This window comes from Dipodomys ordii, unplaced genomic scaffold (genome assembly GCF_000151885.1).
Source record: "Dipodomys ordii isolate 6190 unplaced genomic scaffold, Dord_2.0 Scaffold28, whole genome shotgun sequence".
NCBI classification, from domain to species: domain Eukaryota; kingdom Metazoa; phylum Chordata; class Mammalia; order Rodentia; family Heteromyidae; genus Dipodomys; species Dipodomys ordii.
Genome location: NW_012267244.1, coordinates 13,494,706 through 13,521,234, shown reverse-complemented (window position 1 = coordinate 13,521,234; position 26,529 = coordinate 13,494,706). Strand labels below are relative to the sequence as shown.

The following is a 26,529-nucleotide window of genomic DNA, read 5'->3' as shown; positions in this document are numbered from 1 at the left end:
ATTAAATGTGCTTCCTCCGCCCTGGTACTCAGAGCTTTGCTCTCTCAATTGGCTCTTTTGCTCAAGACGAGAGCTCTTCCACTTGAACCATACTCTATTTCTGGCTTTCTGCTGGTTAACTGGACATAAGCATCTCCCTGACTTATGTGCCCAGGCTGACTTTGAATAAAGATTCTCAGATTGCAGCTTCCTGAATTATAGGTGTGAGCCACAAGGGCCTGGTTAAGAAATTAAATCATCCTTTTCACAAGAATGGCCACCAAGTAAGAAGAGAAAGTCACTACACTCTGTGTTTCAGCAGGACAAATAGAAGCCCTTCTTAATTAGAAAGTGAGAAGCAGCATCATTAAAGTTTGCGAAGTCACCAAAATCCTTCTTTCTAAGCCTTTGATGTGAGTAATGAAACAAGGATACACTGATGCCCTACACATTTTCTACAACCAAGCTCCACTATGCATCTAGAGATCCATTTATTCAGCCAGCCTGCAATCAGCATTATAGCTGCATAAATGGATAGAGGTACCTCCATTCAAATTTCAAATTAAAAATAATTAAAATAGAGAGGAAATCTGTCAGAAATGTAATGAGAGATTAAATCTGAGTAGAGCAAGGGAGAAGAAAAAAAAAGAGTCTTGACTGATAGCAGAGGCTCCGACTGGCAGCTTGTGAAACCATTAATGACTTGGCCTACATCCTGGGTGTTTACTGATTCACAGCTTGTTTAACTTCTTGTATATTCCCAACTGTTCCCCAAAGTGTGATATACCTCATCTACTCTACAGTGCTTTAACTGCACTACAAATGAGTTTACTCAACCAATTAGAACTCCAAATACTGCTAAGATAAATGCCCAAGTTTTATGAAAGTGGTGATTCCCAGATCATCTTTTTCTAGATTTCCACTGCCAGTAGAATTAAGCAATGCTTCAATCCACCAGCCCATTCAATTCTTCCATTTAATATACAAAGAATTCCTCAAGCCATCTCCAAAAGAACAAAAAAAACGTGAAATATTAATAAATAGGCAAAACCTAAGAACACCTGGATGCTTAAACACTATTTTTATGTAGAAAACTTCCTGTGAGGTCCTTAAAGGAAAGAAAATGTTGTGAAAAATGTAACACCAAGAAAGTATTTATGAGCCACATCAAGAAATATGCCATCTGACATAGTCCTGCAAACAAATCAGTGAAGCATAGAAAGGACTCACAAATATTTAAGTTCTTCACTAAGTTAATGGTGTGGAAAATATTAGAGGTGAAAAACTAGCAAGGAGAAATATCCCTTGTGGCACAACAAAAATCACTTTACCTCATCTGTTCGAATGTGTCGTAAATGGCAATAAATGTCTCTGGGATTATTTATTGCTTTCCACATACAGATGGAAGAGGGATTAATACTTAATTAGGCTAGGATTCTTAGGCTGTCTATAATGGATTAATTAGGCTAGGATTCTTAGGCTGTCTATAATGGATTAAGCCCTAGACTGTGCATTCACTGCCTTCCCACAGTATTTACTAGTAACTCAAAAAGATCTTGTTGCTATTTATGCTGTGCCCTGAGAAGGTAATTGTGTGTCTATAAAAACAGATCAAGCCACTAAAAGAGGGGAATTCAAAGATTCCCAGCACAGAGTAATGATAAATGTTGAAAGGGATAGAAATGGCAATTATCCTTATTTTTTCATATTACATGTAATGAAGAATTACAATTAATCCCACAAATACAGACAATAATATCTCAATGAAAATACCCTGAAAAATAATGCTTATGTTGTATATTATGTAATGGTACCATAATAAAGGAAAAAGAAAGGAAAGTGATAATTTGTTACTTCCTAGGAGCCTAAAATGTATTATTTGGTTGTTTTATGTCAATCTAGAAAATAAATCTCTTCCTTAAAGAAAAAAAAATGGGATCAAGGGAGGAGGACTACTAATTTGATTAGATTATAAGATTAGGCTCAATTTAGTAAATCTTGGTGTAACGTAAGGATTAACAGAACATATCATGATAAATTTTCCAACAGCCTTATTTTAAATAGTTTTCTCATAAGGCTGACTAGTGATCAGATAGGAAATACAAGGTAGTGCTCAAGTAGCAATTCTATCGATGAAACTATATATGTGTACGTGTATAGATATAGCTTTATGTAATATATCATATGTATAATTCCTCTCCCAAGAGTCTAAACCCAGCATGGCAGAATGAATAAATGCAAACAGAAATACAGAACTATTTTTCCTTTGTTTTATAAAACCTTCTTTCCAACCTTCTAAAACAACTGCTGGGCCACTTGCTATTTTTGCAGTTGGATATTCAGTAAGAAGTGATTCTGACTGTATATCAGCCGCACTGAGGAAAGGGAACAGGGATCTGAAAAGGGAAGTCCCTGCCTGGCATCTATTTGGCAAAAGATGAATGTGCAGAATAAACATATTACTCGGGTGTGTTAAAATATAACAGAGAGCTTCTCTTCAATTAACTCACCCATAGGCTCCATTGCTAATCAATTTAATTGTTTCAAAATCACTTTCTCGAGGTTTCCTTCGCAGTTTCAGGGAAGTATTGGAACTCTTGGAAAGAAAACAAAGTTAAAAATAAGTCTAGCATTTGAGAAAATCATTTTAATACTTGAATGGATGTCATGTCCTTTAATACAGAATTCTAGCTAAAAGAACCCAGGGCCAACTCAAAGTGCCACAGCAGTGCTTAAGCCAATGTTTCTTGTGATTCCAGCTTGGCTGCATTTAAGCAAAGACAATGGCAGGGAGGAAACTGGAAAGTCCTGGTTTTATTTCCACTCTGTATACTCCTCAACTTAGCTTCCTCCTAGTTTGGTAATAGATTCAACTTCTCTGTCCCCAACTATAAGCATGTCTATTTTATTCTTCAGCATATTTTCTTATTCACAAAAGGTGGTAGATGACAAACCTTCTGCCTTTCTTTCCCTCACTACTTGAAATCTTAGCCTGATTTAGATCTCAAAGTTTTAAATGACAGCTCTCTAAAAAGCCTTGCTCAAAGGATGGCAAATAAACCCAGTGCTTTTAGTACAATTCTCTCAAGCCTTTTATCACAGCAGGGAGACAGTGTAAACAGACTCTTTGTAGGGTCCAGAATGCCTTTCCTATGTTGTGGAAGAACATTATAGAGTTGGGTGCCATCCTTCCCTCTAAGGACTGCCACTGCGGGCCATCATCCTGCTCATTTTTGGAAGACCTGGGTACCCAACTTCAAACCTTGCTCTCTGCTTGGATTCTCCCTTGGTCTTGGTGACTTTGAAGTCTATACAGTTAACACAAACTGATCTTGGGGATATTTGATCCCCTCAACATATATAGCCCCCTCTCTCTTATCTTTTCTCTTGACCTCTGCACAGGGGCAAAAATGTCATCATCAACTGCTATGGCTTCATCACAGCAAATAGTTCAAGGCTGGAACTAATGACTTGTCCAGCTACTACCTCTATGATTTGTCTTTCCTGGAGTTGGGCAGTAAGGTTCTCTGAGTCCTCTTTTTTTTTTTTTTTTTTTGGTCAGTCATGGGCCTGAACTCTGAGCCTGGGTGCTGTCCCTCAGCTCTTCAACTCAAGGCTAGCACTCTACCACTTGAGCCACAGCGCTACTTCTGGCTTTTTCTGCTTATGTGATGCTGAGACTTGAACCCAGGGCCTCATGCATGCAAGGCAAGCACTCTAACACTGAACTACCTTCCCAGCCCTCTATGAGTCCTCTTGTCCCATCAACTCTCCCCTCAAATCTTCACCATGAACTCTTCAGAGCGGAGTGCCAGAAGACAGCAGACAGAAAGACAAGTACCAGTTTGATAGTGCTACCCTGATGCTTCCAAGAAACTTCTGTCTCAACACATTTAAAGTTTTGATAGTTACTACAATAAAATTAACAGGACAACCATCAATTGCTTAGTACAGCTTCTAACCACCAAGATACTCTCTTATCCATTTTACATGGAATTATCTCATTTAATATTTCATAATCTCTTATAACTGTTGTACTGATGGGGAAATTGAAGCACAGGAGAATCATTTCCCTACACCCTGCACACCTAGTAAGAGGTGAAGCCAGTTTTTAAATCCAAGCAATCTGAATCCAGAAGAATCTCTTTCCCAATTCCCACCCCTATGATTATACAGATGTTCCAGGTTTCCTGATCATCCCTAGCCTGCTCCTTCCTGATTTCTCTGCTAGGGTTAGCTATTTACAAGAGTGTTCCCCAACCAAACCTCTGACTGGTGTCCCTGCAACTGCCACTTAACTGACTTTCCCACAAGCACCCTGCTGTACCCCAGTTGACTTCTTTTCTTCAAGTCATGGCTCTGATTGGAGCATCTTCTTTTTTAGTCCATCCTTTCTCATATACATGGACACTGTTCCAAAGCTGGGTTGCTTCCTGTTGTTGCTTATCTTAAAAGCAACTACACACAGGGGCAACAGGGACTTGTGTGCATGTGTGTGGGAAGGGTTCTGCCAAGAGCTTTCCATCTCTGTGGTCTCCCCTGCTTTTAGCCCACAGATGTCCCTTGTGTCTTCAGTGTTCCTTGGTCCCTTGGCATCTTAACCATGTCTTGCATCTCAAGAGCCATGGCCCCAGGGAATTTTTTTTGTGACTGGCCAGACTAAAGCACATCTCCTTATGGTATATTCCAGCAGTGCATAGTCTTTTTTGCTTTGTAGATTTTATTCATACTTGTTATTCTAGGGTTTGTTTTTGTTTTTTGCACATGATTTCTTTTTTGTAAAATTAGGCTTTTTGTAGAAGGTAGACACAAACATTGTTTGCCTAGTGCCTGGCATACAGAAGAAGACAATAAATATTTGGTGAAGAAAGTAATTAACGCACTCAAAAATCTCCAGATGTTAATAAAACACAAAAACCAACAGCATATTTCATGGGGAAAGATACTCACACTCACTGATTCATCCGTCTCTGGTGTTTCTGCTGTGCCACTATCATAGTTTCCCAACTGAGCCATTTCTAGGTATAAAAACAAAGAAAACAAAAAGCCAAGTACAGTTTAAGAAATAACTGCAATTTGACAAGAAGAATGTGCTCTTTACTCTAATATAGCCATAGGAAAACTGTATCTAAACATAGCAAGAACCAGTGGCAGCTGGTCACGTGCACTTGCTCACCACATACCCTATCCTGGAATTCCATTTCTTTTTATTTTTTGAAAATATTTTTATGAAAAAAAATATTTTTGAACCCTAAGATATGTATTTAAATGTTTTTTTTTCTTTCATGCATTTGTTTCTAACGCATTTATAAGATTATTTCTTTGTTGCTTTGTATGTCCCTCCCCCACAGTATAACCCCTGCTTTCACTGTATTTGATGTCGGTATAATTTGTGGAGGGGAAGGGGAAAAACAAGTCGTTTAAATAAGGATACAGGTGGACCCGTTGCAACAATGAGAAGTACAAGTTGTCATGTCAAAAATGAACCTTACAACTTTGGTGGGGGGGGCGGGGAGGGGGAGGCTGGGAAGGGATGGGAAGGGTAAACAAAGGAAGAGGCTACAATGCTTGATAAGAAATGTACTCATTATCTTGCCCATGTAATTGTAACCCCTCTGTACAGTATTTTCACAATAAAAATATATATATTATAAAAAAATAAAAAATATATAAATTAAATTAAAAAAATATTTTTATGATCTTTAGTCGTACAAAGGAGTTGCCATTCAATAAAGCAGTTATGAGTACAATGCATCTTGATCAGTGTTCACTCCTTACCATTTCTTATGAACAGCTGGACAGAGGAAAAAGGGTTACTTGCTCTGTTTAAAATGATATAAAAATATACAAGTCTTTCCAAGTCAGGTGCCAGTGGATCACGCCTGTAATTCTAGCTACGCAGGGGACTGACATCTGAGGGTGATGGTTCAAGGCCAACCCAGGCAGGAAAGGTGATGATACTCTTCTCACCAACAAATTACAAAAAGAAAAGAAAAAGTAAAAAGAAAAACTGGAAGTGGAGCTGTGGCTCAAGTGGTAGACTGTTAACCTTGAACAAAAGAAGCTAGGGACAGTATACAAGCCCTGAGTTCAAGCCCAAGGACGGGCACCAAAAATAAAAAATACCCGCCCTCCCCAAAAAACAAAAGATGCAAATCTCTTCAGGATTTGATGGACAACAAAAAGGCACTGGCTACATCTTGGAAATAATTTTTGTGTTGCAGTGAGCATCTATTGTTTCTTTCCTTTGCATCTTCTAAGAGAAATGCTATCAAGTATAAGGAGAATTTGCAGTTTGTTAGAAGTGGTAATGGTGATTGGTTCAGAAGGGTTTGGAGATGAAAAGATTTGATTAAGGCCACTGTCTAATTTTTAGGCTCTTCCCCAGCAAAATGGAAACAATATTAGTTATCTCTTAGAACTTTTTTATTAGTACAATGCATCATAATGCATTGAAGCATAATGCAATGAAGCTCTTAGCATGTTAACTAACAAAAATTAAGTGTTTATTAAATAATGGTTGTTATTTATTATTAATTATATAGTACAAAGTAATCAATTCTGGGCTGCATGCCACATGCTTGACATCAGCTTAAGCACTACCCTGGTGGTGTAGTTAAAAATGACAAAGGCATATAATTGCCCAGCTCAAGTTGGAATGCATCCTTAAGTTTATGTAAGTAAATGGCTAAGTCTAATTAACGCACTGATCTCAGTCCCCTGTGTAGCTAGAATAAATTTTTTTCCTACAGGTATTTTCTAATTTTATAAAAAAGTGGACCTGTGTAATAAAAAGTGATAGTTTTAGATACATATTTTTATAGAGTCTATAATCATTTCTTAGGTTTTTATTTCATGTTTGTATTTTTATAAATATAACTATAATTTTTAGCTAGTGATTATTCATAAGGCTTATGAAGCTAAAATACATTTAAAGTAAAAATTGGTACATTCTAGACAAAAAATATCTGGAGATGGACTCTAGTGTTCTCAGTTGGGAAAATGCCAGGATAAAAATAACCTTAGTTTAAACTCTATACTTTCTTGGTGTCATTCAAATGATGTACAGACACAGAGACAAACTAAAGCATATTTGGATTGAAGGAATCTCCAGAAAAGAGGTAGTATTTAATATTGTTTAAAAATAGAAATAACAGTTAACACATTAAGCAATGACAATGTGATTGCCATAAATTTGATTTGGAAGGACCTGAGGGTAAAGAGGGCCATGAATTGTTTGTTTAAATCCATGACACAGCTCCAGAACTCTCACTCATCAAAGGACCAGCTACAGATATGTTAGCTTGGATGCCAATAGCATAGAGAAATTGATTAAATTGCCTGAGGAAGTCATACTGTAAATGAGAACAAGCAGATTAAAAACTATCCTCAGACAGAACTAAAAAAATTAAATCTCACGAGCTTTTTAAAAAGCAACTCCTAGTGATAAATTTTTATAACCAAATTTGGAACATGCCAGGGACCCTTACAAGTTTTTAAGGCCTCTGTTAAGGGACATAAATGGGCCTGGGACTATTCACATACCAAAGATCAGCTACAGTAGTATTTACTGCCAGGGAGGAAAACTGAGAAGAGCTGACCCAGCCTTAACCACACTGGCGTGAAGAGTCAGGGTAATCTGCCTTGACAGCCTCCCCTCACTCCAATTATTTTCATAAAAAATAAATTAAAAGAGGGTTCTGTTTTAAATAGAATTTCTGCTAAATAACTATTATCTGGGAAATACATATTATTTGTAAACAGTGGGTAGTAATGGGAAGGAACCGAGAGTCAGCTTTTGAAGCAGGAAGCTAAGGCATCATTTTGTAATGCCTGAAGAGATTTTTAAAAACTCATCTAAATACCATTAAACATCTGCCCTTTTTTATTTCATTGATTTAAACCATTTCTGAAGACTCATGATTCACAAAGGTAAAGATGGTAATTTAAAAGCCATGGGGGGAAAAATCTCTCTCCAGGGAACTTTTCAGAAAAGCAGCCACCAGTCTCTGATAAGTGATGAATCTGTTGTGGTATTGCTTTCAGTACAGTATGAATTTATCTGGAATTATCTCTCAGTAATGCATGCATCATTTCACTGGAAGCAAAGATAGTATGGCCACAACAGCAAACAAAGCAGGAAGCACAGGAGAGAGCAGGGCAGAAAGCAGCAGGCTCCCTGGCTTTAGATGGGAAAAAAAAATTCTGTGCCCATATTTACTTTCATCATGCACAATGGAGCAGGATAAACGCTGTTCAAATTCAATTTGATGAACCAGGAAGACTATTTTGAATGAGGAGTCGATGATTGTTTATGAGCCTTTTTAGGCAGTGTATAATACTAAGGTTTACAAGTAACAATCTCGAACTACAATGAACAGGAAAAGGTGGGGACATTACTCATACTAGGTTTTTAAGAAAAAAAATCACTAACAGAATGTTTTCTATTCTCTGTACTCAATAGAAAGCTATCTTGTTTTTATTTGATTCAAAAAATCCTTTGATAAGCCTTAAGAGACGCAATCTTTTCTATTATTGTCTCTCATGTGTGCTACCATTCCTTTAGACTGTCTTGAGACATAAAAGCAAAACTATACATACCTACCACTACTGTACTCAGATTTAAGGCAATCTACCATCAATTGCATTACACCCCAATTAAATATAAATGCCAATTTTAAAGGAATGATAATTAATTTCTTCAGCATCATTTTTGAAATAAAAATTACTCTCAAAAAGAGTTCAATCTAGCTATGCCAGCGAAAAAGTCTTTAGAGAAGACTGAAAACCAAATTCTCCAGGATAGTCTGGCTCACAAGCCTCTAAGCTATCAAGGCCTGGCCCCTTCTCCAGGTAACCAAAACTGGAACAGGCGCATTTTCCTCAGGACTAGATGCTCTCCAAGAAGAAGCATTTCAATAGAGAGCCTAAATAGGAAAAACAAAGACTTGCTACTAAAGTCTTCTAGAGGACACAGAATAGAAGTTCTTACCTTCCAAAGGGTCCTTATTGAGCCCCAGCTGGCTGATGATGTACCTGGGAATGTCAGTTTTGATGCCCTGACCTTCTTTTGCATGGCCTTCTGCTGCTTCCAATAGATAGTAAAATTCTTCAGGATCAAATTCCTGGCAGAAGACAAACAGAGACAGAATGCTTTGAGCCAAAATGGTCTGAGATTGTTACATAAATCTCATTTATAATATTACTATTGATATAGCTTATTTATTTGTTTTGATTGTAAAGGTGATATGCAGAAGGGTTACAGTTACATAAGACAGGTAATGAATACATTTTTTTTTTTTTTGGTCAGTCGTGAGGCCTGAGTTCTGGGCCTAGGTGCTGGCCCTTAACTCTTCAGCTCAAAGTGAGTGCTCTACACTTGAGCCACAATGCCACTTCAGCTTTTTTTGTTTATGTGGTGGGTGAGAAATCAAACCCAGGGCCTCATGAATGCAAGGCAAGCATTCTACCCCTGAGCCTCCTTCCCAGCCCCTGAATAAATTTCTTTTAGAATAGTGTCACCACTTCCCTCATTTTCTCCCAGAATTTTCTCTCCTGACTCCCTCTCCCTGACAAGTGGTACAGTGTCTAGTGAGTATCACTGCTGCATTTGTTCACCCTTTGTCCCACCATTTGTGTGGTTCCCCTTCCCCTCCCCAAATCAAATAAACTTACATACGAGACAAAAGGCACAGAAATCAAAAACATCAACAAAGGAGAAAACAAAAAAAAACACAAAAACAAAAGGCAATAACGACAAAAAACTCACAAAAAACAACCTCCAAAAACCTCTTGTTTCAATTTTTTGGGGTTCATGTCAATAAACATCATTTTATATGATTATATGTACACAGCTACTGAGCCTTTATGATCCTCTCCTAAGAATATCCTCCTTTGGTCTCACTCTGTGAATGTTTAATTTATCTTGTCCAAGTGTAATATTTTGTCTTTTACCATCCAGTGTGTTTACTTGTAGACTTACAGGCACATTCTAATTACTACAAATGAGGGATACCAAGCAACCTATGTTTCTTTGGGTCTGGCTTACTTCCCTTAAAATAATTTTTCCAAGTCTTTCCATTTCCTTACAAATGGTGCATTATTATTCTTTCTGATGAAAGCATAGAATTCTATTGCATATGTGTGTATCAGATATATCATATTTTCTTGAGCCAGCTCAAAAAATGAATACCGTTCCCCCCGCAAAAAAAAATCCAATTAATAAATGGGCTAAAGCTTAAAGAAACACTTCTCAGGAGAAATAGGAATGGCTAACGGACACATGAAGTAATGTTCAACATCTCTTGCCATAAAAGAAATGTAACTCAAAACAACATGGAGATGTAGCTTTAAAAAAAGTGTATGTAACTTTCACTTCTATTTGAAGTCTGTTCATATTCTAAGCCAATATACTCATTCAATGGGGTAACCTAAAGATAATGATTGCTTCTAGTTACCTTGTAAGGTAATATTTGAGATACTATTTATGCTCCACTGAAGATCTGGATTTCATTGGAAAAGAGCAGATATTCTTTTAATGGTTTATGTGGCCCAGTACTCTGCTGCCCTGGTTGACCTTGGACTCCTAGGATCAATTATCTTCATTCACCTCCTCCTCCTGAACATCTAGGACTATAACTATGTATTTATTACTTGCTCTGCTAGATCTGAAGCTTCATTTTTTCAATTTAATGTTTTTTAGAGTTGGGGAGTAGTGCTAAAAATTGAATCCAAGGCTGTGGGTCTGATAACAAAAATTTTGAAATCTGAGAATTTTACTTAAAAGATTCAGTGTCTCTCTCTATATAATTAAGCATAATATTAAACTACATTTACTTAAAGGTTTGTAGGAATTTTACCAGATATAGATGTCTAAAACTATTAGAAAGAAAACCTTTAATGCTACCATATTTTTAACTCTAAGTATTATTATTCATACTTACATTACGCAAAGATTTTTTAAAGTACTAAGTTGAAGCTGTCAATGACCTCTATATTACTTTCATAATAAATTTTTCCTATATATTTTTTTTGTTGGTCATCGATTAATATATTGTAAACAATTGTGTACAGAGATTTAAAGCACAGTTGCTGATTTCAAGGTTCAGTTCCTAAAACCCTCTTCCTTCTAGGGTTTTTCCTGTTTTGATTAATGTCCAGAATAACCACCTTTCAAATCTTAATTCCCCTCTCACAGAGCTAAGGACTGAACTCAGGGCCTTGCACTGACCAAGCAAATGCTCTTTCACTGAGTTAAATACCCAAACCCTTGAATCTGTGTTTCATCTGATAATTACTCAAGAATTTCTAAGGGTCAGGAAGTGGCGCTGTGGCTCAAGCAGTAGAGAGCTCACTTTGAGCTGTAGAGCGCAGGGACAGCACCCAGGCCCACAGTTCAAGCCCCACCACCAACAAAAAAAAAAAAAAGCCCCACCACCGGTAGTGGGGCTTGAACTCTGGGCTTGAGTGCAAAAAAAGAATGTCTCAGGGTCACATTAAAAAGCGTACTGCAAATGAAATCAGGCCCAGCCAGTATAATCTAATCACTCAGAGTTCTGAAAAGACACTTCCCAGGACTGACAGGACAAACCTGGGAACTGCTGGCATAAAATAAAAGCTTAAGGAAACATCCTTTAACATTCTTGACACTCCAGTTTAATCTGATCTCTAAACTATACTGAATATAAACATTTCCAAAGCTACTTTAGAGTCCACTTGTTCCTGTCAATACTTTTACTTCTCTTATCTGTTGCTGAGTGATTACTATAAAAAAATGCATTTCCTCTTTGAAGACAAGATCTGTTCCTAGTATACAGGCTATTGTGCATAAAAATATTTTAATGTTTATTAGCATTCCCCCCACCACTGATTTTATTATTGCACCATAGGAGAAGCAGGAAAAAATGTCTCCCTTCTATCTGTCCATACATCTAGTTCTCTTACCACAGGTATCCAAAGTAGTGTACTTCTGGCTTTTTGCTGGTTATATAGAGATAAGAATATTGAGGATCTCAATGTCGGTGGCGGGGGGGGGGGGGGAAGGATTGGGACTGGGGGGGGAGGGGGGGAGGCTGGGAAGGGATGTGAAGGGTAAACAAGGGAGGAGGCTGCAATGCTTGGTAAGAAATGTATGCATTATCCTGCCCATGTAATTGTAACCCCTCTGTACAGTATGTTCACAAATAAAATTAAAAAAAAAAGAATATTGAGGATCTATCTGCCTAGGTTAGCTTCAAATGAACCTCAGATCTCAGCCTACTGAGTAGCTATGATTACAGGAATAAGTCACCAGTGCTCAGCTACATGATACTTTTTACTTTGTGGTCCTAAGGATCCAAAGCTGATAGAAATCCTGCTCTCCATCTTTTACCTCAAGATCTGCCTCCCTCTGCTATCTCTCATCTGGTGCTGGTATTTCTGAGGCTAAGAATATTTCAATATTGTAAAATCCAATGAATGTTAATTAAGAGAATAACAAGGACAAAGCACCACAACCACACACATTATTGTGTATTAAATGCTGAAAAATATATTATACATGGAGTTCAATTACTTGAATAGCTGGTAGAATTTTTAAAAGGGAAACTTTGTGCTATATTAATTTAGCCCTTTAAATAATTCTTATGTTAAAGTTCCATGTTTATTTTCAATTTTGATTGAAATAACAATCAAGATTTAGTAAAACAAAAATTTTAAAAGGGCAAAATGAGTATTATTATGATGTAATTTTTAAAATGAAACAATATCTAAAAGTCATTCCTCCTGATAGCCCACTGTACCCTTTTCCAAATGGGTTTGCTCAATAACAATGACTTCTAGCATAGTATAATAAAAAAACAAATAATAATTATATCTATGGGTCACTATATAGGATATCTGGGATTTCCTTCTCTCTGACCCTCACCAAACTCCAAAAAAACACGATGCAGAGCAAACATTTTACATTAGCTGTGACACAGAGTAATTATGCAGAAGTAAGGTCGAGTACACTATTTCATGACCATCCTTCAAGTTTGACCAGAATGTAAGATGACTACCAGTTAACGCAGCACCAACTCTAGAATTCTTTCTTAAAATCAAAGAAGACAAGTCACATATGGATGCCATCACACACATTCACAAGCTGCAGCTCATCCCAATTCTCCCCATTTAGTGCTGCTGGCTGAAGTGAAATGAAACTGGAGCTTTCTGTGGGTTGCTGCTTTCCTGCAGTTAACAATAAATAATGTAGTCACATCTAAAGGCAACTTACCAGGCACTCCAATAAACGAGCAGGGCGGGCAATAACAATTAGGATCTTTCGGACTAGCTGTTTAATAAATGCCAATTCTCCGCTTTCAGAGCGATCGTGGGCCTATGAAAAAAGCAATGAACAGCATGAGGACACAGTGTTGCTCCACTAAATGGAAAAGAAAATCAGCAAAGCATGCTAATGAGCTAATTGCAAACGTTCAAAAATTAAGCAATTTAGAAAATACTCTTAAAAGATTGATAAGTGGGCATTATCTCTAGATAAATGGATACTATTAAACATCCACATCCATAAAATAGCTCTATTAGCTAAACTTTAACTGCAAAACTTTGATTTATTATCTATGTTAAAAATTGAATATGTCCCTTTAATGTGAACCATGAATGAAGGAGACATTAAAAGTTTATGACACATTAAAACGTGTTACCAGTACCGTCAGCTGATCAAGAACATGGACTTACCAGATGTAACATGTTAGATGTGTGAAACAGCAGAACAGACTGGTATTCTGTTATCCTGGGCATTTAACATGCTCATGAAATATACTTCACATATACAATATGATTTCCTTACAAGTTAGTTACTTCCCCATGTGTAAGAAGTATACAATGCTTACTTTAAATATTAGCTGACTAATGTTTATCATTGGACATATATATATATATATATGTGTGTGTGTATGTGTATATATGTATGAATTCAATTTCACACACTGAATAAATAAGCACTCAACTCAGTAAAATTTTATCCCAGTTTTGAATTTTACTTTACATGTTGCCCAAACACAATGAAATGTTCTGAGACCAAAGTTCAGTTTGTCAACAGTCACTGAAATTTTCAATGAGCTCTTCTTGAATTATCTGGTAAATATTGGGTTGATATAGGACAGAGATTTTGGAAGTTTTGATGTAAACTTCTATACTTGTTCATTTTAGGACTGGTTTTTTTTTTGGGGGGGAGGGTCCAGTTGTGGGGCCTGAACTCTGGGCCTGGGCGCTGTCCCTCAACTCTTCAGCTCAAGGCTAGCGCTCTACCACTTGAGCCACAGCGCTACTTCTGGCTTTTTTTTCTGCTTATGTGATGCTGAAGAATTGAATCCAGGGCCTCAAGCATGCAAGGCAAGTGCTCTACCACTGAGCCACCTTCCCAGACCTAGGACTGTTTTTTAATGACTTACTTTCCTCAAAGGATTAAAAACAAGTATCATGGCCCTGATGGTATAATATGATGTAATTCTGCTGACACAGAAATAAGCAACTACAAAAAGGTGCTTCTAGCTGGGAGCCAGTGGCTCATGCCTGTAATCCTAGCTACTCAAAAAGCTGAGATCTGAGGATCATGATTCAAAGTCAGTCCAGGCAGAAAAGTCCATGAGACTCTTATCTCCTATAAACCACTCGGAAAATTGTAGCTCAAGTGGTAGAGAGATAGCTTGAGCAGAAGAGCTGAGGGACAGCGCCCAGTCCCAGAGTTCAGGCCCCTTGACTGATTAAAAAAAAAAAAAAAAGGTGTTTCATCTATGCCAAGTCCCTCTCTACAAAAAAAGAGCTGGCAGACTAGTTTATTTTTTTTAATGATTTTAATATGCATATTGAATTTAGGCCAGCATATCAAAGATGATGTTAAAAATATGTAAGTATATAAACTATGTACAGAGTGAGGTGCCAGTGGCTCACACCTGTAATACTAGCTACTCAGCAGGCTGAGATCTGAGGATTGAGGTTTAAAGCCAGACATAAGAAAGTCTGTAAATGTAACCCCTCTGTACAGTATTTTCACAATAAAAAAAAAGAAAGCCTGAAAGACTCTCTCTCCAATTAAAACAAAGCAAAACTGTATTAGAGGCCATTGGTAGAGCACTAGCCATGAGAAAAAAAAGGCTTAAGAGAGCCTGAGGCCCTAAGTTCTAACATTGGTACCAACAAAACAAGGAAAATAATTAAGACAGGGAGAAGGAAGGAAGGAAGGAAGGAATGAAGGAAGGAAGGAAGGAAGAAGGAAAGGAAAGGAAAGGAAAGGGAAGGGAAGGGAAGGGAAGGGAAGGGAAGGGAAAAAAAGGAATACAAATCATAAAAGAATAAGAAATCAGCTTATATTTAAAAAATAAAGAAATTGGTAAGCAACTAGAAAATAATACATTCCTCACACTTACACACATATGCTTCAAATAATAAATTTTCTGCTGCAACAAAAATAGATTTTGGAAGATAAAATGAATGCTAAGAAATATGATGATTTTTTTATAGTTTAGCCTTAACTAAAGAGAGAAGCTTAAAAATAAAAACAAAAACCCCAAAGCCCACCTAATTCTTTGTCTTAAAAGGCCAAGCATGTTTTGGTGGCTGTTTTCAAAGGGAAATGAGAGTTTTATATATAAAAGAACTGAAAAATGCCCAATTCAGGCTAGACAGATTTCATTTCAGAAACCATAATAAAAAACTATTAATTCATTCCAACTTCTTCTAACAACAGCTATATCAAAGGCCAAAGCAAAGGAAATATATCAGCTGCAATAATGTGTTATTTTACCAACAGGGAGAGAGAGAGAGAGAGAGAGAGAGAGAGAGAGAGAGAGAGAGAGAGAGAGTGTGTGTGTGTGTGTGTGTGTGTGTGTGTGTGTGTGTCTCTGCTGGTCTTGGAGCTGTCTTGAACTGAGGGCCTGAATGCTGTCTCTGAGCTTCAGGTGCTCAAGGCTAGCACTCTTTCACTGAGGTCCAGCTCTACTTTGGGCCTTTTTTGGTGCTTAAGAGACTCATAGACTTTCTTGTCTAGGCTGGTTTTGAATCCCAATCCTCAGCCTCCTGAGTAGCTAGGATTACAGGTATGAGCCACCAGTACCAGCTAAGATTTATTTTTAATTGCCTTGAAATAGTCTGCAAAATCTATCATCAATGAGCAAAAAATAAGTGGGCAATTTTACTATAAATAGCTTTGGATATCAATTCTACCCTTTTTGAAGGAATGCTTACAAAGGAATGAAAAACAGAAGTAGGCTGATAATTATGATAATGTCCTGGGACAGATTTCTGGAATTACAGAAGATTCTCAAGAGGTTGATTACAGAGTTGCTCTCTTGTGCTTAAAAGTGTACCATGCCTGATACGACAAAACTAACAGGACTTAAGAAAAAAGAACTCCCACTCATCTGGTCAAACCACTACTGAATATCCCCACGCTGCTGATCACATGTATGGTGTATAACATGTGAACACTGTTATATGTTACAGACTGTGATAGACAATTTGCTCCAGGAAAGTTAGAATGAACTTGTGACTTTAAATGAGCATCATTATTCCACAATACTGTGAAATTCCGGAAATTATGTAATCACTTAATCACAATCAAAAAAAAAAAAAAACCTCGGGGAAGGGAGGGAGGGAAGGGATGGTAGGGGGAAAACAATGGAGGGGGTAACAATGTTCAAGAGGAAGTGTACTCATTACCTCACTCATGTAACTGTAACCCTCTGTATAGTATCTTTACAATTAAAAAAAAAGCGTACCATGCCAATACTTTCTCTTGTGTTCAAGGTGTACCATTTCCATACTTTCAAGGTATCCTCATACACAGAAATAAGCATGGAGTTGGCATTTTCTAGAAGTTGACTTGATGGAAAAAGCCCCAGCAGATTAGATTAGTATGACATTACAGGATAATAGGCGAAATATTTAGGCATGCCTCCGTATGTGTTTTTCCCTTCTGCCTCTCCATAGTCACTGACCACTCAATAACAAGGCACTGAATTGGGCACCAGGAATTAGAGCTGACCCATCTTCTTCCAAGTCCACTTTATGCTGATAAAACAAGTTCTCCCCACTATTATCGCAATACACTGAGAGGGGTGTGCAGACATAGGCCAGGCTGTGGTGTTTCCCTTCTGGAACACTGAAGAGTCTGAGGCTGATGTTCCTGTTGCTGCATGGAAGTGTGGATTTGAGGGGTTATGACTAGAGGGAAGCAGACCACTGAAAAGGAGGGTCCAGCTCAAGTGGTGGATATAGAATAGGAGGAGAAAGTTGGGAGAATTTTAGGAAGAAAACAGAGAGGTCAGTGGCTACTGTAGGTAGGGCAAGGCGAGTTGTTACTACAACTTGTATTCCCAGGAGGGCTTGTAGTCCCAAGAGGTACCTGGGAAGAAGGTAGTGTGATTGGGGGGCAAGGGGAGGGGAGCATGCAGGAGAAGCCCATTGAAGGACCCTGAGAAAGGCAGGCAAGGTTGTCCAGCAGTGCTGTGGTAGCCTAAGTGAAAAGGCATTCAGTAGGCAGGCAGACACATACCTCTGAAATCACAGCACTGAGTACTGCTGATCTGAGATCTGGACTGGAAGCTACAAGAATCCTTAAGTCTCTAATGAGAGCAGCCAACAGGCTGAAAGGGGAAACAGTGAAAAGATAAGATTGTAGGAAAAAGGTGGGCGCCAGTGGCTCGCACCTGTAATCCTAGCTACTCAGGAGGCTGAGATCTGAGGATCATGGTTCAAAGCCAGCATGGGCAGGAAAGTCCGTGAGACTCTTTTCTTCAATAAACCACTAGAAAACTGGAAGTGGCGCTGTGGCTTAAGTGGTAGAGCGCTCACCTTGAGCTGAAGAGCGCAGGGATAGCACCCAAGCCCAGAGTTCAAGCCCCACGACCGACCAAAAAAAAAAAGATTGTAGGAAAATTAACTTGGAGAAAACATGACTTTGAAAAGAAATGCTTAGAATAAACAGGGAAGAAATGGGTAAGAGAGGTGTTTTATTTTTGCAGGGACTGGGGGAGGTGGTTGGAGGACAGTAGGGGTCAGACACTCGTGCCACAAATATTTAGGCCCCTCTATGGAACAAATACCTTCCTGGGAAAACAAAGCAGGGGAGATCCCTGTCACATGAGTTCTCATCTCATAGTGCTACTCCAGTGAGGTCCACAGACAAGCGATCTGTGTGATAAATTAAGTGCAATTATTGAGAGCAAGCATCTAGCAACTCTTATGGTAAGTGTACAAGGCCAGGATACCCAAGTACATGCTCATTTCCCTTAAACTTATTTTCATTTTTGTGTATGGGAGGCCTGCTCCAAGCCAAATTGGAAGTTAACAACAACAAAGCCGAAACACAACATGTTTGTCTCCCCCCACACACGTACACACCCGCAAAGACAGCCTGAGAGACACTTGTTTTAGAAGGTTGAAATGTGAGAAATGAGAACAGCAAACAAAGCCCCATGGGGAAGTTTGGATGGAAAAGGGGGAAAAAACAAAACAAAACAGTGGCTGTTAGCTAGAGAGGAATCATCTTACCTTGCTAAAATTACAAAAATTGTATAGGGCCAAGGACAGGTGGATTTCTCCAAAATTAGGGCTAGTGTTTTCCTCTAGTTTTGTACAAGTATTTATATATTTATTCTTAGGAAAAAAGCATTTATGATTACTTTCACATGGGTATAATTTATGCTCTGTGAGGTACAAGAATATTATAAATCCAAATACATAGGCTTTTAAATAGGTTTCCCCTATGAACTGTGGCCGATCAATTTCAGTGAGAGGAGCAATATCATATACTAATTCCATTCCACCAAGCACATTCCCTTCCTGTCTGGGGTGTTATCAGGAGATAGGCATGCAAGTGTTAGGCAGAGACCAGCCCTGTGTTTATCTGTCATTTTAGAAGTTGGATATGTTGTTAGAGGAAGAACTGACACTAATGAAAATATAAGTTGCCATTTACTACCCACCACATGCAGGTTAATTAATAGGACACATAGCCTGGAAGAAGCCATCAATTTTCCATTTAGCTTTTGCAGATATTAGAAGTAGATAGGACCATCAAAGAACGTACATATACTCAAGCAATTTATAGCTTTCTGGGTAAGGAGGCAGGAATCTCTACTTCAAAATCCTTCACAACCCACTTATCCCAGAGTCAGTGATTGCTGGGTCTCAAGGTTGCTGTATAGGTTATTACATTAACTTCCTATTACTATACATATTGACCAGAGTCAACCTACAGCAAGTAGTAATCAGTTAGCTTTTTTTTTCTTCTTTGCTTCCTTGGAATATAAACTATATCTCATAGCTACCATTTGTAAGAAAATGGTCTCATAAAGCATTCTTTTTTTCCAGGGAAAAATGCAAAACAAATCAGAAAATTTTATATGCATGGCATATGGTTCTTACCTCCTGTAGCAACTTGTCTAATTTGTGCTGCAATTCAAGGAAGTACCGTGAGGTGATAAGACCCTGGTGAGATTTATCCAAACAATCTCGAGCCAGTTCAATAATCTGATGGTGAGTGAAGCTAAGCACTCCATCTGCTAAGGGAAGAACGTTGTCAGGGGAGTAGCTAGTGATAATTTCCTTCAGACGCTCTTCCATTTGAGCAGTAGCCTGTTTAGAGGAAACACACAGGTACAGGTGTAACATAAGGAGACAGACGTGAATAACCCAACCATCCCATTTCCTAGGCATTTCCAAAAACCTCCACAAATTGTTAATAGAATTCCATAAAATAAAGTCAAAAGAAACCCCAACTTCTGGGCTGGGAGGAGTGTATATGTGTGTGTATGTCTTCTGTGTGTGTGTGTGTGTGTGTGTGTGTCCAGTAGAGTGCTTGACTAGTACGTGCAAGGCCCTGAGCTTGATCTTCAGCACAAGAAAAGGAGGAAGGGAAAGAGGGAGAAATAGGAGAGGGAGAGAGATCTCAGTTTTGTATAATACAAGAATCACACATACCTGTCAATGCCTATTTGTCCAAACATATTGATTGTACAGACTCAAGAGAGAGTCTTAAAGAAAATGTGGGTTGTAGGAGATCATGATGGGTTCATGAGGGTTCACTGATTGCAAGAAATGTACCACCTTGCTGCTGGAGGTCAATGAAGAGTGTAGCTGTGTATGTGTGGGATGCTGAATACAGAAAACTTCTGTACTCTCCACTTTATTTTGCTATGAAGCTAACAAAGAGCGGAGGGGAAAGATAAGGCAGATTCTGCAATTACTCCATCATGTGGCATGAAGATGGTAAAGATTTAAGGTACTTAAATGAAAAGGAATATTTCAGGGTGCCAATCCCTTTTCCAATGTCCCATCAAATGTAAGGTGACCCTTGTAGGCTTTCTGAACTAATTCCATATATATCTGTGAAATGTGATGCTTTTATGTTCGATCTTGGGCTCTTTCAGATGGATTGTCAAGAAGCTCCAATTTTTCTTTAGTTATTAGTTACACAGAACTCAGGATTACTGCTATTGTTTTATAGTGTGAACCATGTTTGCTTTCTTGACTAGGTTTTCATGTACCAGGACAAACACCTTAGATCAATCATCTTTATCCTTTCCTCAAAAGAGTTGTCCCATGAGCAAAAGGCCAAGGAGATTCCCTGGCAAAATATATCTAAAATTTCCAACTTTCACTTCCTTCTTTGTGAACACTGACTGCCCAATCAATACCCCTGGCTTACATGAACTATATAGAAAGAGAGATTCCTTCTTTCCCCTTCCTCTTCTCCTCTTTCATGTCTGAACCTGCATTAACTCCTTGTAGTCAGTATCTATTTCCCTGGTGAGCAGGTGGCATGTGATAAATAGTGAAAACAATCAATGTTGGGTTCATTACAAATAGTAAGTCCTCTACCCCTGATTTATGAAAATGGAGATTTCCCTTTGTTCTTGCCTAAGGCAACAAAGGTAGTGGGTGAGGATTAAGACTGACAAAGACAGGTTGTCTTCTACCTAATGTGCAGAAACACTTTGAGAAGAAAGATGTAGACAGAGGTAAGGTGGTAGGGACTATGGGAGAGCTGGTTATTGCTGCCAGAGGATTTGGCATCAGCCAAATAGCATTCTGCCTTAATTCAAATTCCTTTTACCAGTCTACTGGTAACATTACAATTGTCCCCTCTATAGCAATTGGCTTACCATGTGTAATGACTGAAGACATGGGGAAAGAGCAAATGAGGTTTCAAAAGAAAAATGAGCTCATGCCTATAATCCTAGCTACTCAGGAGGCTGAGATCTGAGGATCGCAGTTCAAAGCCAGCCTGGGCAGGAAAGTCCATGAGACTCTAATCTCCAATTAGCTGTCAAAAATGCTGGAACTGGAGCAGAGACTCAAGTGGTAGGATGCTAGCCTTGAGCAAAAGAAGCTCAGGGACAGCGCCCAGGCCAGAGCTCAAGCCCCAGGACCAGCAGAAATGAAAAAAAATAAGAAAAATGGTTTGTAGATGCAGCAATCTATGGCTTTCTAAGAAGAAAAAGATCCTCTACTTGGCAATCTTGCAGTAGGTCCAGAACATGAGTACAAGATGTACACACACACCACACACACACACACACACACGCACACACACACACACACACACACACACACACACACACACAGCATAAAGCCTTTGAGAACAGACCCTCCCTGTCTCACCAACCCAGGGTCTGCCAAGTTCATTGCATATACTAACAGCATTGGCTTCAAGGCCAATTCAACAGAGTTCTCAGTGGCTGGTAGCTTCCTATTTCCTTAGTTGTTTTCTTTTCCCAAGAAAAGACATACAAGACATTACTGGAGGCTGGATCCTTCCTTCTTATAACAATAACACCTTTACCTTAAGGATGCTGAACCTACATTGCCTGTTCATTTAGGTGCCAGGCACCATCAATTCAATTCATTACCTTTGGGAACCTTTCTTTGTAGACATGGTTCATCATAATTATTTCATGGTCACAGCAGGCAGGGGAACGTCCAGGGCTGCAAGCAAAGCAAATTACCCTTTCACAGCATGAAATGAAAATAAGCTTTTTATTTATAAACAGTCCGTTACATCCAACGCACTATGCAACCTTCAGAGGAAAAGTATGCCGTATTAGGTAATAAACTACAAAATCAGTCATTAGTGCTCATGTCCACACACAGACCTGCAAATACAGAAATACACTGAAAACTCTTCAGGAAGCAAACCCAAGAAGTAAAGTGCCATATAATAATTATAATATTAGTTCAGGAACCAGCCTTACATTGAGATTTTATTCTGCATGTGGCGTGAGTCTGTGTAGTTCTGGAAACCAACTAATGAATTGCAGTGTAACACCAAACAGAGCGGCCGCACACAGCAACCTCAAAGATACATTTAACAGTGTAATTTCACACTTTTATCATACACCTGCGCTCTGCCACATGCTGCTAGAAAGGGCGGAGAGACTTCCATGGCACAGGTGTTGAAGTGAAATCCATTTTCTAGACTAGCAAACATTTATTTGGGATGCTGAGGTAGACACACACAAAGAAACACAGGTATACAACTGTTGTGTAGTTTTTGTTCTTTTATTTCAGTGGTCAGTTTGTGTCCTGCGTGATGCAATGCGGTTCTACCATTTTAAGGAGGTTACATTGCTGGATATATGCAACTTACACTAGGCACCCCAGGAATTTCTTAAAAGAATTTTAAAGAAAGTTTTAAGAATTTTTAAGCTGAGAAGGTGGCTCAGTGGTAGAGTGCTTGCCTTGCACGCATGAGGCCCTGGGTTTGATTTCTCAGCACCACATAAGCAGAAAAAGCTGGAAGTGGTGCTGTGGCTCAAGTGGTAGAGCACTAGCCTTGAGCTGAAGAGCCTCTGAGGGACAGTGCCCAGGCCCAGAACTCAGGCTGCACAACCAACAAATTTTTTTTGTAAATGGCACTCATCTAGTCACCAAAGAACCTCTAGATGAACTAGAAATACTGGTTTTTAATTCTGAGTATCACAGGAATCTAACATATTCGACCATCCTCTGATATGGATAAATTCAGTATTACAATATTACATGAAGAAAGCGATAAAGAGAAAACTCTTTTGTGGAAACTTCAAAATTCACCAAACAAGCTATTTTTTAAATGATAAAACCTCAGTAAAGCAACATATATTACTAATATAGAATCCTATTGAGCTGGGTGTTTGTGCCTCATGCTTGTAATCCTAGCTACTTGGTAGACTGAGAACTGCAGGGTCATGATTCAATGTCAGAAAACTTTGTAGATTCTATCTCCAATAGCCAGTAAAAACCATGCTAGAGACATGCTCTACTCAGCTGCTAGAGCACCAGCTGAGTAGCAAAGCTGGGTAAGTGTGAGGTCTTGAGTTCAAACTGTGGTAAGAAAAAAAAAAACCAACTCAAATTGTCATTGGTCAAGGAGATGCACTACTCTGTATCCACTCATTTGAGCAGGACCTATTGACTGGCTCCTAGGCATGCTGTCAGCAAAAACCCGGAAATTCCTGTACCATCTGAGTCTCTTCCAGAACATCTCATCTGTAAAAAATCACTTCACCCATGACCTTTCCAAGGTACTCTAACAACAAACTCAGGAACTGAGGAACGAAGCAGGGTATAAAGAAAGGAAGCGCCATGTAGCCCAAAGGTTTAACAACCCACGGAACTGCCCAAGGCAGTAGGCCCTAAATGGCAGTTTGACTCTCCCACTCCTACTTCCTTCCTTCTCTTACATAGTTGGTAATCCCCAATAAACATACTGAAGAGGAAATACTATTTCAGAGTTTACTTCTTGAAGAAACAGAGTTTGGTACACATTATTTGAAACAAAGTCAAAATGAAACTAGCAGCCAGGTGCCAGTGGCTCACATCTATACTCCTAGCTACTCAGGAGGCTGAGATCTGAGGATCATGGTTTGAAGCCAGTCCAGGCAAGAAACTCCATGAGACTTATCTCCAATTAGCCATCAAAAAGCCAGAAGTGGAGCTGTAGCTCAAGTGGTAGAGCACTAGCTTTGAGTGCCAAGGCCCTGAGTTCAAGCTCTAAGAATAGCACAAAAAAGCAAATGAAAAAGCAAAGAAGAAACTGGCTCTACTCCAAAATCAAGAGGACTAAATCTGACAACCACACAATTCAGAAGACACAACTCCTATAAATGTGTCCATAATCTGGGAAAATGTAGGATGTATGATGGGAAGATAGTATGGAAAAAATAGTAGGATGGGCCTTTATAATATGGAATCCAGGAAAATATCTTCCTGTTTTTTGCTATTCTTCTTCAAGTAAGCTTTTTTCTCTTCATATAAATACTTAACTGTTCTTGCATTATAATAAGATGGCCTTGAGATTTCCAATGGCTAGAAGTTTTCATAGGTAGTACCCTAAGGCTAACATGATTACTGCTATTGCAGCAATTAGCAAACTGTGAAAACTTAAAGAAACAATACCATCCCTTTCAACAGTAATTACCAATTTCATCTGTAGACAGGGAAAAAAAGTCATACTATATTTATGTCTGTTCACAAATCAACTAACACATATATGAATTAAAGGATGAAAGATTTTTTTTTTTTTACTGCCAACAGCTCAAACAGATAACACAATAAATCACAGTTTGGGAGAGGGCCACACACCTGAGACTTCGGGAACGGGGGCGCATCGGCGTGTTTCTGCATCTGTTCTCAGTGGCAATGCTTTCTGTGGTACAAAAATGTTTTGACAAGAAGTGTAATTCATCTGGTGTTGGTTGGTATGGTAACTGATGCAACTTCTCCTGAGAAGAACAGGATGACTGAAACAAACCAAAACAAAGTTTTTAAGACTATGTCCAAGAGAAATTCTGAAAACAAATATAAGACCAAAGTGCTAACCTTGGGAGACAAAAACATTTTATCACTTTCTTTCTATATAATAATAATATATAATATCAATACATAATAATATAATAATATACACTATAATAACTATATAATAGTTACTAGAGTCTAAACGAATATCTGATGCTCTCTGAAAGGCTAATGGTTTTCTCTATCTTCTCTAATTTATTTCTAAAGATAATTTCCCCAAAGATAGTTTCCTCTGTGGATAAAACCTAGGCTCAGAAAATGGGTAGGAGACAGTCAAAGCCAAAGCAAGAAAGTGACCCTTGAAGTGAGATTTGTATTACAGATTAGTTCTTGCATATACTGTTGCTTATAAGCAAACACTGTCATTTTTCAGATAAATAACAAATTATATGGTATAAGGTAAAAATAAGATAATAAAGCACTAAGTGCGCCAATGGGAAGATATTTAAAATATGTACATTCAGGAGGCTGAGGCAGGAGGATTGTGACTTTGAGGCTAGCCTAGATTACATATGGATTTCTAAACTAGTCATAGCTACAGGGCAATGATCTTATCTCAAAAGTCAAAAGTATATAAGATCATGAGAAATCCCTTTATAATGCATGTTGTCCTTACATAAAACTTCCCTCAATCCAACCTTCACCAGTAGGCTTTCTCAGCAGTCTGAATTCTTTATTCCTCTTTTTGTGCCAAGACTATCATAAAATAAAATAAAAAGTCCTCAAGAAACAACAGCTTCACTACCGATGGAGAGTTCTTTTTATTCATTGTGGACAGACTTGGTGGGTTGTTTCTGTAGATCATCGCTCAAATTTGGAAAATGGTAATATTGGAAAGTAAATAGCTAAAACTGACTACTTTTAATCAATCAAAGATATAGAACTACAAACAGAGAAATCTGGAGTCTGGTCTTTTTCTTTTGTCAGTACTTGGGCTTGAACTCAAAGCCGTTGGTCAGCTTTCAGACTCCTAGCTGGCATCTACCCTTTCAGTTATGCCCCTAGTCCAATTTCTGCTACTTAAGAGGCAGATGTTTTTTTTGCCCTGGTTGACTTTAAAATGAGGAAGGTCCTAGCTTGCTATGTTGCGAGGGTTATAGGTGTCAGTTACCGGTGCTGTCTTAATGACAGGTAAACTCTGTATGTAATTTTCATAAAAGAGAACAAAAATTTTTGAGTAAGTGGAAACATGGCTAGAATTAGCATAGGTTGAAAGATCTCACTCATGCAACAGTATCAGTTCTAGTAGATTTTTTTATTGAAAGACTACTGTCATTACTAAAACATACCCTTCATAAACCCTGAAGCTCTGCAGTACTATAATCCTTATACATTGAAATTACAAAACGCCTAACTAATGCTGAGACAAAGAGGGATTTTTATAATGTAATTAGATGATTTTATAAACCATAAAAATGAGAACATAGCGAAAAGGACTTGTGATACAATAAGGCACAGTCCTACATACTTTCACTATAAAGTAAAACCCACAAAAATGAGTTCAAGTACTCAGGAAAGGAATAATGAGATCAATCTTCCAAGTGGTAGAGAAGCAGTGGCGATGACAGCAAAGGTGAGGAAAATAAACATCAAACAAACAAACAAAAAACATAAGGCTGTACGTGGAGAGCTGGGGAGAAGATGAATGGCCAAGTACTTGTCTAACACACACACCTAGCTTTGGGTTCTACCAACATCCTAAAAAGTCTATACATGTATTCCTCAGGTAAATCTATG

General features: G+C 38.4%; 1 protein-coding gene across 2 annotated transcripts in view; it reads right to left on the bottom strand.

The window, feature by feature from the left end:
• Mast4 (microtubule associated serine/threonine kinase family member 4) overlaps positions 1–26,529 on the bottom strand; it is a 355,411-nt gene that overhangs the window by 45,011 nt on the left and 283,871 nt on the right. For both annotated transcript variants that reach the window (XM_013015896.1, XM_013015897.1), the window contains 7 exons: positions 24,580–24,737; positions 21,870–21,945; positions 19,384–19,593; positions 13,232–13,333; positions 8,972–9,104; positions 4,930–4,997; positions 2,490–2,575 (listed from right to left, as the gene is read on the bottom strand). In XM_013015896.1, the coding sequence (XP_012871350.1) occupies positions 2,490–2,575; positions 4,930–4,997; positions 8,972–9,104; positions 13,232–13,333; positions 19,384–19,593; positions 21,870–21,945; positions 24,580–24,737 (833 nt within the window). The remainder of the gene's footprint in view (positions 1–2,489; positions 2,576–4,929; positions 4,998–8,971; positions 9,105–13,231; positions 13,334–19,383; positions 19,594–21,869; positions 21,946–24,579; positions 24,738–26,529) is intronic.